The sequence below is a fragment of the Spermophilus citellus genome (genome assembly GCF_964194105.1).
Source record: "Spermophilus citellus genome assembly, chromosome: 3".
Taxonomy (NCBI): Eukaryota; Metazoa; Chordata; class Mammalia; order Rodentia; family Sciuridae; genus Spermophilus; species Spermophilus citellus.
Genome location: NC_138184.1, coordinates 91,572,348 through 91,588,850, shown reverse-complemented (window position 1 = coordinate 91,588,850; position 16,503 = coordinate 91,572,348). Strand labels below are relative to the sequence as shown.

Genomic DNA, 16,503 nt, shown 5'->3' with positions numbered 1-16,503 from the left:
CCTCAAGGGGGCTGAAGAAGGTGGACCGCAGGCCAGGCCCACATGTCCACTATCACCAAGTCCTATGGCTTCAGAGCTCTCTCCACCTCTCTTTGAAGATTTCCAGTAACAGGAAATTCAGTGGAGATGTCCCACAAAGACAAGAAAGCCACTCATGACTGGTATCTCCTCTCACCTCCAGGAATCCCTAGCATTCATTTGTTTGAATATTCAACCAACATTTACTTGTTCCAGACACTGTGCTCAGGGCTGGGAACAGCATAGACACAGCCATAGATACTGTGGCCCTACAACCCAGTAGAGGTTAAGATTTGTAGATGTGATCATGGACATGCGTATGCGCGCAGATCTAAATTTGTACATCTATCAGTGCAACGTTGACATATGATGGCTCAAACACTTTGTGACTTCCTTTAGACGTACATTCTCATTCAATTATTCCCCAAATTCACACTGGGACTTCATCACACAGATCTAACAAACAGAAATCCAATTACACATGCTCAGAATAGCTGGGCTGCCACCGGATGAAACCTCCACCAGAAGACACAGAGAGTAAAAGGCAGCTGCCCAAGGCCAGCTTACCTGGGCACCCCACCCCCCAGCATTTCCTTTCAACTAACCCTTGCCCTATGTCTGTGGCTTAAAGCAAGGAAAACATTTTTTTTAATCATCTGTCTTTTGAACTTCCAAAAGCCCAGGTCTCCTCTAAAGGGCTTTCCAGGATTATTTTGATTGTGGTTCATTCTACTTTACACAATGACATTAGAACAAATCTCTATAGAGGGTAACTTTCCACCATATCGTTATCATCCCCATTTGTAGATAAGGATCTGAGTTCACAGGAGTTAAGCAATTTGCCCAAGGTCCAGTGGTAAGGAAGGTGGAGTTAAGATCTGAACCCCATCGTCCATCTGAAAGCTTAACCAAAGAACTCACCACCTCTGCAGTCCTTCCTTTACTTTGAACTGAAAATGGTCCTTTTTAACTGCCACTTTAGGAATACAAAAAGCCCAAATCTCCCTCTTCCACATGATGGCTCTTGAAAGACATAAAAGCACCGTCACCACCTCACCCTGGGGCCTCTTCTTCTCATCACCAGACTAAACACTCGCCCTTGCTGTAGTCTTTCCTCCTGTGATTTGATTTCAAGAACCCTTGGCCACCCAGACATTCTTTAGCAGAACACAATCCAATTTTCTGGTGTCCTCTTAGGGCCTGAAGGATGACAGAATGAAGTAGATCATTTGTTGCTCCTTTCTCTTTTTTGAGACCACAGTATGGGAAAAAATTCATTTTCATCTAAAATCTAAGATCGGAAAGCCAGCCTCCTAAGTATGACTTGAGGTGGCAAATGTCCCTCCACTCCTTGGGGGAGACAAGAGGGAGTAGTGGGGACTGTGGTGAGCTGAGGGGTGCAGGCCTTACACAAAGGGTCTCCTCTACTCAGCTCCAGGTGCAGCCCACGTGGGCCCAAGGCCCAGGACCACATGATCTCCTGATTTTTCATTAGAAACTAGAAATCCAAATTTCTCTGCTAATTTTTCCACTTTTACATGACCACAACAATTAAAGAATAAAAGCCAGTAAGTACACAATGCACGTACACACAGGTGCACATGCACACACACACTCTCAAGCTGCATCCCCTACTTTTTTTATTTTTAACTTCACAGTAATTGTGGACTTAAAACTTGACATTTATCCCCCCCAATCTTGCCCAATTATGGTCAGGTTTCAGGTTTTTAAAATATTTATGCCTTCAGATTCTGTCCTTCGAAAGTCATTCCACCCCAGGTTGAAGAAGCTAATTTGTGCATTGCCATAATTTGCATCTTCCTGGATTCCCACTTCCTTGCCATCTCAATCCCAGACTCAGGCCACTGAACCCCCAGTGCATGAAGATCTTTGGGGACCCAGCGAACTCATCCTTAGGGCCCCATGGTGTTCCCTGTGCTGTGAAGGAGCGGCTGAGCAGCAGCCCCACAGATGGAGGGGCTCTCCTGAGGGTACTAACAACTGTGCCAATGTCAAGGGCTGTCCCTGGTTTGAGGCTGAGGCCAGCACAGGGCTCTGTGGACACCTCTATCCATCTTAGAGTCACGGCAAAATTGACTACGAACATTAAGAGTGAAGCCACAGAATGTGCATCACAGTCGTCTAATTAAGTCTAGCCCACTGACACGGGCAGCAGGGACGGCCAGAGGACCTGTCCTACTGCAGGGCTGAGCTTGGTGATCTGTGGGCTCCATTTCACACCTAGAAGAGTAAACAATTGTTTGCTAAAGAACTTACTTTTTCATGAGGCTGCAATAGTTAATAGGCAAAATCTGTCCTCTTCCAAAACTGTATCTATCAGGAGGGGCAGAGGACATTTTTGGTGGGATTCATGAACTTGAACTTGAACTAGCCTCCCTCGAGTGGAGCTCTCCAGGCAGGAGAATAAGGATCCTGTGTGGGGCTCCACAGGAGGCTCTCAGGAGGGGACTGAGGGCTTAAGGAACCCACCGAGGGGAGTCACTCGTTTGGGTCCATGATGGCATAAGCACACAAAGCCATCTCCATTTGCCAGTGTCTGCTCCTGCTTTCTGGAAGGCCGGCGGGGGCGGGGGGAGGGGGAGAAGAGTGTGTGTGGCCAAAGGCAGCCAGGACAGCAAGTGGTCCATGTTTTCACCCATGCACATGATCTCCTGAGAGCACTCGGTCCCCTGAGCTGAGAAGGTAAGGCCTGAGCTTGTTCCACCTCCAGGCGCCTGGGCAGGGCCATGTGTCCAGGTCTTAAGCTGGTCCAGCCTTCTTCTCATGGAGAATTAACGTTCCAAGCCCAGGAAACCACCAACAGCAAGCCTGAGTTTCCTACAGACTCCTTGTTTTTCACTAGATCTCACAAATACACCATTTCTTCTTTACTAAACTGTCTCTAGACCAAGACACAGCCTCACGCAGTCGCAGTAAGGAGAAATAAACCCCTCCACGACCCTTTCTCCCTGGGGAACCCTGGAAGGCCTTCCTGTTGGCCATGAACAGTTTTGCTGAATGTCTGAACCAGAGCTGGGAGGAGGCGAGGAAGGGCAGGGCTGGGCATTGATGTCTTCTCCTAAAACATGGGGACAGAGTGGGCCTGAGGCCTCTCTTGGCACTCGGAGGAGGAAGGATCGTCCTCAAGACTGAAGTCCCTTCTCCACAGGTCTCTGCTACAAAAAGAAGCAGCAACTAATGTACTTAGAAAAAATGGGCAGAAATACCCAATTTAGCAGTTCAAGGAGAACCCTGTGAAGACCATGGAAAACTGAAAATATGGGCTGCTTCCCGGCAGAATTTGGAGTCAGAAGTGTAGCTAATTAGAATGAAGCACACAGTAAAAATGTCCCTTGGACAGACTCCCCAATTGAGCTATATGCCTCAGGTTATATTCAAATTAAGGCAGGTAGCACAGGATGAGCTATTAAAAAATTTAATAGTCACTTATTTTAATGTTACTAACAAAAATGTAGTACATCAGGCTCATGAGTTTTATTATCCTGTAATGAGAACAAACCTGTTTTTAAGTTTGAAACAGGGAGGCATTTATTAACACCACACGCCAACCAGCGGGGCCAACCAGCCACTCCAAAACAGCGAGGCAGTTAAAGAAAATACATTTAGTAAATAAAAAGATTGGGCACAGAGAGTTGGTAACAACTGAGATGGTATGGGGACTGTTGATGCTAAGAGAACAGCACCCTATGAAGAAAGAGAGGGAGGAGGGGGAGAGAGAGAGAACTGAGCGTGGGCACAGATTTGCCCTTGAGATTCAGGCTTGGCAGAGGGGAGCAGCTTGGCCACCCACAGATGCTGTCTGACCCAGGTGTCTCTGATTCAGCCATTTGCTGCTTAGTGAGGTCACTCTGGCCCACAATCCTAGGAGCACAGAGTGCTCACCAGATATCCAGACTAGTACACAGTGAGCCATGAAAGCCACGTGCACTTGGGAGACAGGCAGAAGAAGCCATCACGTACCTTCACGATGTCCTCATCGGCCGACCTGCACTCCACAGCCTCTGACACATCCACCACGGAACCGTCCTCTTGAACCCCCACGACTTTGACAGGGACCGAGACAGGCTTTCCGGTGAGAATGGCGGTGTTCAAAACCTCCGTGTCCTGAGGAGAGAAGAGGTGCCGGTGAGCGAGCTTGGATCCCAGGGAGCGGGGTGAGGCCGGCCAGCACCGCCTCTGCCCTAAGAGCCTGCAGGGATGCAGCCATGTGAGAGTGGGGTCCAGCCAGACTGAGGGCCACACCAGCAGCCAGACCCTCTCCTGGCACCCAGCCTCTCGGGGAGCACCGAGCTGCTCCCTCCTCCACCTCCTCCCACACCCTATACCTCCTGCATCTGTCGGGCTCACACCGGCACAGGATTTCTCCCCAGCATTCTCCAGGGCTTGGTCTGAGGGTCCTTTGGGTACTGATTGCCTGTTCTGGGCTTAGTAACACAGGAGCACATGCTTCATTTTTGTTTCAAATGAAGAAAGACAACAGCAAAAAGAGCAAAGGAGAACTCGTCACATCATAAACCTCTGCACACCTGGGCTGGGCACCGTGGCGCCCCCTCACCTCTCGGGACCTCAGAGATTCCCCTGCAAACCCTGATGACCCCTGGGGGCTCGTGGGTTCTGTCTTCCTAATTCATCTCCATCTGTCAACTTCCTGCTGTCGCCTCTCCCAGCTCCCCTGCCCTCCCAGCGCCTCTGGCCTGGACAGCTACGCTGGCCCTGGGGTTCTCCCTGGGTCTCTCTTCACAGGGCTCAAGATCTCCAACCCAGACTATCTCTCTGCCAGATCAAAACTCCTGGAAAGTGCCCTATTGTTCTTAAGGTAGGGTCCCACTCACTGAGGAGGGCCACCTGGGCCTTGCCCACCTCCCGGTCCTTCTCCTGTCCCCTTCTCTCTGTCCCCTGCACAATCCAGCCTTCTCACAGTCTGGGAAGCCTCTGCCCCACGTTACCTCCCATGCAGAGGTTCCCTGGTCTGCAAACAGGGACAAACAAGCCCCTACTCCACAGGGAGCTTATGGATATTGAACAGGCCATCTCTGCCCACCTCAGGGCGGAAGGTGCCGTGAGCACAGCCCTCCATGAAGCTGCTACAGTGGAGCTCAGAATGTTCACTCAATGAATGAGCCAAAGAGCCACCTCAAGGCTCACGGTGGAGAAGCTATTTCCACACCAGGCTGGAGAAGAAGGCCAAGCAGACAGCCGGCCATGGCTGCACAACTCAGCTCAGCAGTGGAAGTCCACCGCATCGGCTCAGCTCCCCAGGAGGCTCCAACAGGCCGTCGCCCATCACTCCTCTCCTCAGTCCCTGCTTCAGGCCATGCACTAGGCAGGTCCCACACTCCGTGTCCTCAGTTGGCCCCCCACTCTCCATTCCAAACCAGGAGAGGGGCAAGAGAGGGGGCGGGCCTTGAATGACAGCCACAGCTGCCACTGAGACTGAGCTACTAGGAGACGGGCGGTGTTCTAAATGACTGGCATGCAAATAATCATCCTCTGTGCTTCCCCAACAACCCTCCCAAGATAGTTCGAGTTTTAGTACCATTTTATACATGATTTGCTTTGAAGTGATATCAAACCTGCAAATAATAGCTAATTTTCAAGAGAAAATATCAAATTTATAAGGAACACGTGGGAAAGGTGGCGGCCCAGTCCAACAGGGTGGTAAATCAACCTTCTTGTTTTGACATGTGTTCTTTCCTCGGTGTGGGTTTTTTTTGTTTGTTTGTTTGTTTGTTTGTTGCAAGGGATTCCACCCAGAGGTGCTTAACCACTGAATCACATCCCCAGCCCTTTCTTTTTATTTTTTATTTTGCGACAGAGAGTTTCACTAGGCTGCCTCCAGTCTCATTAAATTGCTGAGGCTGGCTTTGAACTTGTGATCCTCCTGCCTCAGCCTCCTGAGCCACAGGGATTGCAGGTGTGCGCCACCACACCCAGCTTGGGATGGGGTCTTGAAAAGATAATTTCAAAATAATGTAAATAAGTTAAGTCTCTCTAAAATCCTAAAGCAGGTCCCTATGTACCCTTGGCACACTGAGAGAGCAATTACCACGTCCAATATTACTTCAAAACAATGATCTGGTCGCGGAAACTGCTAAACATCCACCATCGACCACAGAACAAGTCTTTTCTGCTCCATCTGCGGAAGCCCCAGGTCCGATGCCTAGAGAGCATCTCCACACTCCTCTGTGGAAGGCCCTTCTGTCCCTTGAGGGCAACACCAAGGGAAAAGTCACAATGAGGCTATCAGAAAACTCTCTTCTCCATAAAAGTCACAAGGAAACTGGCAAACACTGTCAAAATAACGTTTCCTGGGCTCTGGAGATGCCCCAAACACTTTTACGACTGGGAGAGCATTTATATAAGAACTAAAAGGGCCAGGTCCTGGTCAAACACAGAGACCTTGGTGGCATTTTAACTTGAGGCCACTCCCCCACTCTCCAGCTCTGCGATGGCTTTGAAGCATGATGCCACCTTCCCAGTAAAAACCACCAGTGTGGGCACCACAGAGAGGAGAACCCCACTGGAGACCTTTCCTACCCTCATTCCCAAACCATCCACGGTACACACCTTGTCTGTGGGTTCCCTGGAGCACCCCACTTGCAAGGCTGTATGTGGCCTACCTCTGGGCTCATCTTCTCCCTGGAGATGTTTGTCAAAAGCAATTACAGGTGACTGTTCACCTGCACAGCTCTCTGAGGCCTGGAGAGCACCTCATCAAATAGCTTAAAGGGGAGAGATGGGCAAGGAGATGACCACAGGGCTTTGGAAGACTGCAGCATGTTCCTGGGAATGCATAAGTATGGCCATGCTCGTCCAAGAGCTGTGCACATGCCCAAAGTAAAGGCAAGTGCCAGGTGCCTAAGGAGATCCCATCACAGGCTGCCCGAAAGCTGGCCTGTCCAATGGAACGCCACTGAGTCATGAGAAGGATGAACTGACATAGACCACAATAGAGACGGGCCTTAAAAACATTACGTTTAGAGAAATAAGCCCGGACACGCATCTGACGATTCCATGTGTGTGAAATGTCCGGAACAGACGGGACGTGGATCAGTGGCTGTGAAGGGAGCAGAGGATGAAGGGCGTAGGAGTTGCTGGGCGGTATGGTCTGTGTGGTGGGAGTGATGTAAACATTCGAGAATTAGCACTGATGGTTGCAGAACCTTGTACACACACTAGAACCCACTGCATGTTCTGAACACTGAGGTAATACTGTTCTGGGAACAGGCTCGTGCTTTGCCCAGGGTTGGGGAGGAGCGCAGGGCTATGTACCAAGTGGACGTGGCCACTGTGACAGTTGTGTCAGTGGGAAAGGACCTGGCAGTATTGGGAACATGGTTAGTAGAGCGAGCCCAGGAGGCCTCATGCCTTGTGAGCAGCGCGGGCTCTCTCAGGATGAGGTGACTCCACATGTCGTGGCCACAGAGGAATCCTCAGGCCTAGGCCCCAGCGGCCCTGAGTGCTCCAGATGGTCCTTCTTCCCCCTTCTTGTCACTCAGATGGCCAGGGTCTCTCAATGGCAGCTCTGTTAGCTCCCGTCTCAAGGGCCCAGTGAACCCTGGAGAGGACTCAGAGGTAGGGAGGGGAGGAGGACGCACTGGCCCCAGGCACCTCCTTTCAGAAGGGAAGGTGGCAGCTGCAGCTCCCATGCTGGGAACTCAAAGCCCCATTGGATCAGGAGAAGGGCTCATAGAGCGCACAAAGGGACAGAGAGAGCCAGAGCCCACACTCCAGCCCTGGTGCCACGGACCAGTAACAGCTCCACTGCACCCCAGCTCCACTAACGACAATAATAACACTAACAGTAGCCGCTACACTGGAAAGTTCGGCTATGTTCCCGGCATCCGGAGAAGGGCTTCTTGTGGCACTGGATACAATTCCTGTAGTAAATTAATGAGGTTAGTTCTATATTTACTTTATTAAGAAGAAAAAAGGCAATAAGGAGTCTCTGACTGAGGCCCAGTGCGGCTCAACAATTCCACCCAGGCCACTGCTCAAGGGTACTCATTGGAGCACTGTGTCCCATGGAGAAGGTGGAAACCTTCTGAACGTCCACATGCAGGGCACAGCTCAGTGGACACGGTACATACCCACAGTGTGAAATAGTACGCAGCAGAGAACGTGATGAACTGCCTCCATGTGTTAGTTAAGACTAGACCAAGTGCTTCAGCTTCCTCCTCTGTAAAACAGATTTTTCTCCCGGGGTTTATAAGGAAGACAGTAGATAACTGACTTTCCCACCAGCTGTAGAGAGTGGTTGGCCTTCTCTGCCCACTTTGTAGGTGTGGCCAGGTGAGGGGACCTGGCCACAGAAGGTGAGTGGGCGGATGCACTCACTTTGAACCAGAGAATCCAAGAATGCAAGTCCCTGTGCCCTCTGTTCTCTGCCGTGCTGGTGATAGTCACCCTGTCACCCAGGGTCCCAGAGTAAGGACAATGCAGAGCAAAGCCCCAGACTGATCTGTGTTGGACGTGGGGTGTGGGCAAAATCAACCTCCATCGTTTTGAACCATTAGAATCTAGTGGTTGCAAGTAACTTTGGGGCAGGTTATTTGGACTCTCAGAGCAAAGACAAAAATAACTGTAAACATTTCTTGAGTTCTGGCTGGGTTGTTCTCCACTGCAGTGCGGGTCAGCAGCTCCGAAGCTCCTTTAGTATCTAGGATTGAGCAAACGATGTGCTGGATACCGAGCGCCAGGGTTCTCGCTGCTGGAAGAAGGGGTTTCAAGGTGGAGAGGAGAGAGAGTCAGGGTGAGCTCTGCAAACAGGACCTGGCACAGGTGGCCAGCGGGAGCTTGGGGTGGGATGCCCGTGTGTGCACGTGTGGAGTGTGGCCATGGGTGTGTGCACGCATGCGGCTTTTCCTCAGTTCTGTCCGGGGTGGGGGCACAGACCCAAAGGACAATACCCCTTTAGCAGCCAGGACACCAGAGCCCAGACTGCAGTTCTGAACACCACACCCCAGGAAAGAAAGCAGAAGCTCAGAGAAATGGCTGATTCACAGACTGAGGCGAGGACTGTCAAGGTCATGAGCCAAAACACCCAGAAGCTAACAGTGTGCTCAGAAAATGTCAAATGGACACAGGAGACAGGTGAAGATGCTGCTGCAGAACCAGAACAGTTCAGCATCACCGCAAGTGGTCCCAGAAGGTGACAATGAACTTAGGATGAGTCCACACCAACACCACTGGGAAGCAGAAGCTGTGTCCTTAGGGTCAAACTCCAACCAGTAAATGAGGAAGGAACGACAGAAGGAGTCCACCACCTCCGTGGCCACGATTTGTTACCACAGTTGTCCAGGCAGAATTATGCGTGGATTCGAGTAGTGATCGAAAATACAAGGAACGGGATATCTGCACAGCGCAAAGGACCTCTGTGCTCACTTCAAAGAGGAGAAACAGCAGCTTTGTGGTGCAGACGCTGTACACCAGCCGCTCCAGGCCATCAGTGACATCACTAGTGACATGTGAACAGACCCCGTGTCCCACAGAGGAGGAGAGGTGAGGCTGGTGAGGAACAAGGGCCAGGCCAGCCCGGACTGCACAGTGACTGCTCGGTGCCCTCCAGTGCATCCTGGTCTAAGGACAGAGACCAGGGAACCCTTCCAGATCAAGGGGCGCAGACACAACTCACGATTCCGGAGTTGGTTGGTTGGTTGGTTGGTACAATGGACACTAGTGGGCCAAGAATAAGAATAAAGCCCAGGGATGGGAAAATTCTTTGTGTTGACATTCATTTCCAGATTTTAAGATTTCACTCTTCCTTTTTAAGGATTCTGGGGAAATTCACACCAAAGTATTTACAAAGTTACCTCACATGTGTAACTTACTCTTGAACACTTCATTAAAATAATATTAGGTGTTTATGTTGAGAGAGAGAATATTGATATTGGGGGATTTTAACAAAGGTATTTGGGAAATCCATTTTCGGGCCCACAGATACAATCAAAAGAACCAAAAGAAAATACAACAAAGATGAACTGATGGGGCTGGGCTGTGGCTCAGGTGGTAGAGAGCTGTCCTCGCATGCGCAGGGCCCCAGGTTCGATCCCCAGCACCACCAAAACAAAACAAAAAATTAATTAAAGATGAACTGATGAACAAATGCATAACAATTCAGAATATAAGTCACCTAACAAACATGACTAATGACAATTAATTTCTCTTAAACCCTTACATAAGTGATAGGCATGGGCCGAATGATTTATATGCACTTGCTATTCATAATAATGTGTGTTTATAATACAGAGAATGATACGTATCAATACCTGATAAAGCATCAAAAACTGCCTGGGACCTTGTAAGTGCCTGATACATTTTAACAGTTCTTATTAACATCTTACTTCATCCTCAAACATCGCTATTGCAACATCGCTATTGCAACACCAATATTGAATGGTTACTATTTGTATCCCCATTTTACCAGAATCACACTGCTGCTAAGTAACGAGCTAGGATGGGAGCGCATGTGATCTGCTATAGAAGCCACCATCTGGCCGGCAACCCTGCGAGCCTGCTCAGCTCCTCGCCTGTGCAACGGACCTTGCCATCCATTCCTTTGCCTAACTCAAAAGAAAGCTTGAAGGATCAAAGGTAGATTTATAGAGATTTTAAATTTTAAAACCTCTACAAAGATGGTTCACATGCATGTGAACCTTAATTTTTAGTTTCAGTCAAGTGTCCCCAGAAACCCCCTACCATGGCCTTGTGTGGCTTTCATGTGCTCCCCCCAGTTCCTCCCCCAGCCTGTGGTTCTGGACCACAGCCCTGAGATCTGGCCACCTGCACACCCAGGTCCCTGGCCCAAGAACACTGGCCTTTAGGCAGGAATCTAATCTGACCACACTCGGGTGGCAGACACCCAAACTCATTCTGACAGCTGCAAGGCATATGAACTTCACCCAGAGAGGAGCAAAGACACTGGCTTCAATTTAAATGAAGGATTTCAGTCCCACTGTTGTGCATTATGTAACTCTGAAACCAGCCCTTCTCCCTTCCCCAATGCAACCAAGGGATATTTTTAGATTTGGATAATTTATTATACACAATGCAGTAAGAGATTGCAAAATTCAGCTCTTTATGAGTTCTTGAATAACACAAAGAAAGGTATTCCTAATAGGCTGGCGCACAGAGGGTCAGGAGGGGCTCTTATGTGCTGTCCTAGGCTCCAGCCAGCAGCTGTGGAGGGAAGGCCCAGCCCTGAAAGGAGCTCCCAGCTGCTCACCAGAGTCCAAGGTGGGCACTTCCACCCCAGTAGCTACAGGTGAGTCTCCCTAGCTGGTGTGAGAAGAGGTCACCAGCAGGGCGGCTGCTAGTCCAGCATAAATAGCCCAGTCCCTACAGCCCCTGCACTGGCAGGGGGTGGGAAGGGGGCAGGCCCTGGACCCTTAAAGCCACAGCTCTGAACTACGGCAGCAGGGATCATACTTCTTTCTTTCCACTGCCCCACACACACACTGCCTGAGATAGAACAAGACACCAAATACTGAACCCTGGTAAAACTGCCCAACATGACAGGGGGACCATCCATTGGAAACCTCCCTCCTCCTCACTCCCATCACCTTGGGAATGGTGATGAGGTGCCAAGTCACCATTTTATACAAAATGGACTTGTCCCCCACCAGTCACCATTGATTGGTCCAGATAAACCATGTGGGATGGGGATGAAGAGATCTCAGCCTCTCTGACTCCTTTCCAAAAAGAAAGACATTAACTAAAGGGCAGTTGCTGGGCATTTCCTCCCAGCAGAGTGGCCAAGGCGGGAGGTGGAGAGGTGGGTGAAACACTGGCAGGGAGCAGGCTTCTTGCAAAGCTCAGGATTCGGATTCGGATTCGGATTCCAGGACACGTCATGTCCTTGTCAAGAATTCACCTGCAGAGCAGCTTCCACAGGTCCTACCTGGTTTCTGCTCTCACCAGAGTCATCCTTCCCCAAGGGCTCAACCACGCCAGTGTCCTTTGCTCCCTGAGTCCTGGTGGGGGAGACAGAGGAGCTGTACCCCAAGGCTCCAACTTTCCAAAATGACACCAAAGTCGCAATGTCCTCAGTTTCTCAAATGCTTCACTTGACCAGCTGGAGATGGCCATGGGATCCTGCACCCTTCCCTGGAGGCCCCACACCCGTGGCAGGAGAGCAGGCCGGGTCGACACGGATGGCCCTCGATTTACAGCCAAGAGATCTGTCTGCGCCACAGACTTCCTAGTGGCCCCGGGCCAGCAATCATCTCTTCTGTAAAGTGGGCAGTAACATCCAACCTGGGCCAGAGCAGAAGAGCAGAGGCTCCCACTGGCGCCGTTAGCCAAGCTGGACAGAGACAGGGAGGGTGAGAGGGAACCGTGAGCCCCAGAGACCAAGACCGCCACAGAGATGGGGCACAGGAGCCAGAGAGGCACAGGACCAAGGAGGCCGGCTCTACCCTGCTCCCAGCCTGCTTCCTCCTCCACTCCACCTCCATGGGTCCTGTGCAGCCCACACCAGCTCCAACACTGACAGCAGCCTCCTGTGCCTTCTCTCCTTCCCCTTGATGGGCAGGCTGCTAATGACAACGTAACCTGTCGACTATTTCTCTCTTGTCTGAAAAAACTCTCATCCAGTTTGAACTGAATTCAAATTTAAAACAACTTCCAGTTGCCACCAGGCTGGCAAGCAAATGACATCTGCTCCATTGAAACCTAAAACGTGGGCTGAGGGCACCAGTGAGGAGACACTTAGTGCTTCTGAGTCCTGGGCTTGCAGGGATAGCTTTACTTGAATATGAATGAACTCCCTGACAGTGCTGTGAACTGGCCGGGGCTTGGTGACTGCAGGGAGCAGGGGGAGCCCTGGAAGGAGGCTCCACTGATTGTCCATCCTTCAGTCAGGCCACTGGGTGGGTGGGTGGGTAGGTGGATGAATGGGTGGACGGATCCATGGTTTGGAAAGGAAGAGAGGGGAGGTGAGAGAGGTGGAAGAGTAGATCAAGAAGGAATGAGGAAGGAGGGAGGGAAGATGGAGGGAGAGGGAGATGATGGGAAAGCAAGTGCGGTCCTAAAGAGAGAGAGAACAGAGAGAGAGATGGAGTGAGACAAAATGGGAAAGGACAAAGGGACCTGGACAAACTGGACAGGACAAATCCAGAGAGCTAGCAGAGCCACCAGGGGAGGCAGACCAACCAGGCTTGCAGGCAGAAAGACAGAAAGAGGCACCGAGGAGGAGCCAACCAGGAGACTGGGACCTCGAAAGCCAGAGGCCTTCTGCTCTAGAGAAGCCGAGAGGCGGGTGTGTGGACCGGCTGTCCCAGGTCAGCCTGCTGACCACTATGTCCTGCAGAGGTTAGGCTGACGTGGCTGAGCGGGGCCCAGCATGGAGCAGCACCTGACAGCACAGGGACACAGGGCAGCATGCCCCTCAGCTGGGGAGGTCCAGTAAGGACCCAACACTCTATGTCCCGAGGTCTCCTGGTGGGAAGCAGCTGATCTAAAAAGCCAGCTGTTGAGCAAACACTCGGGGGCTACCGGGTACTCGAGTGGAAAGGATCAGGACAGAGCACTCGGATGCATATGGAGGACCATGGGTGCCGTGTACATCTCCCAGGCTTTATGCACATAATCCACAAACAAGTCTGTGGGGAGGAGCCAGAGCTCTGATTTTACAGATGAGAACGCAGAGGCTCAAGGATCTCAGCCAAGGTAGGAAGACTGAGCGCTGCACCTGCTACCAGCGCCCAGAGCCCGGAGTTGCCTCACCCCTGGGCAGTTCTGCTCCTTAAGAAAACCCACAGCAGCACCTGGAGCAACCAGAGACACGGAGCCAGGTGTGAGGTGAGTCTCTGCATCTGGTTAGTCTTCAGAGAGAGTCTTTCTCAGCCCGCCCAGCTCTCCATTAGTTCTCCATGTCACCTGCTTTAGTCATCAGACTTGCCACAATCTGGAAGTTATCTGACCTGTTTGCCTGTCTCTTTAATCTGCCCATCTCACTGAAAGTAATTCACAACTTCCGCTTCCATCGATGGACCGATGCCAGAATTGGTCCAATGGCCATAAGACACAGTGAACCAGAAAAGTGACGGATCTTACTGTGTGATGAAAAACTCCACCTCCCTGCCTGCTGGTTCCTCACTGGACCCCAGCATCTGCTCCCAGGGAACACTTGTTCTGAAGGCAGGAAAGAACCAGAAGCGAGGGAAACACAAGAGGGAGGGGAGGGAAGAGGACCCACCGGGTTCACTGGCCAGTGGCAGGTCCACCTCTCACCCCACCTGGAGGGGCCACTGCGGTCCTGGGGGCCAGCTCTTCTCTCATGGCGGAGCACCAGCGTCCCATACTGACCCTGGGAGGATCAACCCTGGCTGGCCTCTCCTGAGCACGCCTGGGCTCTCCTTCCCCACAGTGCTCCTCCTCCTGCAGGAGCCAGCAGGTGGCACAGTGGCTCAGGGTGGCCCTGGTCCATGTCCTGCTCTGCCACTTAGGACTGTCACCCAGAGTCATAAGACTGTCATCCATAAGAGGTGGTCGGTCATCGGGCCTCTAAAGTGGACTGAGTGTTGATGTGGGTGATGCAGGTAGGACCCAGGACCTGCCAGGCCCTGGGCAGCTGCTCCAAAGGGTCGCTGGCTTCATGACTCCCATCATGACTTTTCTCCACACATCCTTCCAGACTCTCGAAGGCCCAGCCTCCACATGTGGCCTTCCTGACTGACAATTTCTCCCAGGCAGACAAGCTGCTTCCTCCACCGACTATGACCCCAAAGTGCCTTATAAATGCCTCCTCCTGGGACACCCATCACCTGGCTGTCTTGGGTGTGGTTTTGTGTATACTTTTGGTTTCCTGGAGCTAGCACAAGCCTGGAAATCTTAGAGTATTTGAACAAATTAATGAATATCACAATGTGTGAGCGCGGAGTCTGAGTGGGAGAGGGAGGGGAAGGCAGGCCACAGAAAACTTCCCAGCCCTCCCTCTTGGGCCTCGCCAACCCCCTCCAAAACCAAGCACCACCTCAGAAGAGCCCGGCTAATTAAGAACTGTCATGAACAATCTATCTGTCAACAGAGAAGCCTGCAGATCCTAATGGGCGAACCTGACAGAAGACTGTCCCACTTTTTCCACTCACAGCATTTTAGAATTTCTATCTTGGGAGGAGCTGAGAGAAGGTAGCAAGAAGCAGAACTCGATGAAAATTACATGCTCATCTCCATGTTTTTTTTCCACATTGATCCTGGCAAGATCAAATGTGCAGTGTCAGTATTGAAGCCATCCTTCCAATCCGTTTGATAAATCATGCAGCACCTTTTCCTTACTAGACCTAAGTATTAATATCTAAAATAAGCAGTTTGCCACATTATTATAATTCAAACTAAGTCGTCTACCGTGTGCCCCGGCATTGAGAAAAGAGTTTCAGGACTCAAGTTCATGAAACACAGGCACAGACCTATTTTTGTCTCCACAGCTGAATTATATCAAATCCAACTGTATCCTTTCTTCATCCGAGTCTTGAAGCACATGAGTGGGCTTGTATTATCAGTGTCCCTGGGAGGCATAGCAAGTGGCCACAATCTTGGTGACTTAAAATGACAGAAACTATCTTGAAAGGCTGGGGTACCAGCTGGGCCACAATCACCCAGAAAGAAGGCTCAGTCTCTCCGTGTTGGTAGTTCCCGGAGCGCCTTGGCCTGGGGGGGCACATGGCCAATCCCCACCTCATCTCCACGTGGCCTTTGGCCTGGGCTTCTCCTCTGGGTATCCCAGCTGTCCCTTTGCTCTTAACGAAAGTGGCTGCTGGAGAAGTCCAGGATGGGATCTTCTCAGATTCCCTGACTGAGAGCCTCCGTTTCCAAGTATGTTCCCATTTGCAGGTACCAGGGGGACATACCTTTGGACATACCTTTTTGGGGGAGCCATTGTGGGGGCTTGGTTTTCTGGAGTATTTAAAGCAAGGCACAAAATGACAAACCTTGACCTTCACCTTGTTAGGAAGAAAAAATAGTGACAATCACGTGGCTCTTCCTGAATTGAAAGTCCAATCTTTCTCTTTCTTTAAAAAAAAAAAAAAAAAAAAAGTTGCTCCACACTTTGGGGAAATTAGTGTGGCATTTGCATATTTTCCTATCAAATTCAAAATTCGGTTTGCAAAACAAGCAACTGCTTATTGACTGGACCTCCTCATGTAAGGATGAAATCACAAGCTTCAGTCACCTGTACACCCTGAAAGCTTGCCCAGGTCTCACTTTTTGTTTTCAAAGAATCAACCCAGGAAACAGTGGTTGGCTGTCTCTGGGAAACAGGAGTGTTAACGTAGCTGTAACCAGGAAGTTACTCTGTCCAACCTCATCAATGGCACACGGGTCTCTACAACATGCCCCTGGTGGACCCTGGGGTCTGAGACAGCTGTTTGATGACACCCTGCTCAGACCACCCATGGGCCAGGTAGCAGTATCGATGCTGGGTGGCTGGTGGCTCTGCCTACCTCCCCCTGAAGATGAGGGTGA

The 16,503-nt window shown here is 50.8% G+C and overlaps 1 protein-coding gene across 1 annotated transcript in view; it reads right to left on the bottom strand.

The window, feature by feature from the left end:
- TMEM132B (transmembrane protein 132B) overlaps positions 1-16,503 on the bottom strand; it is a 317,079-nt gene that overhangs the window by 35,947 nt on the left and 264,629 nt on the right. The window contains exon 5 of the mRNA XM_081285511.1: positions 4,000-4,143. Within this exon, the coding sequence (XP_081141637.1) occupies positions 4,000-4,143 (144 nt within the window). The remainder of the gene's footprint in view (positions 1-3,999; positions 4,144-16,503) is intronic.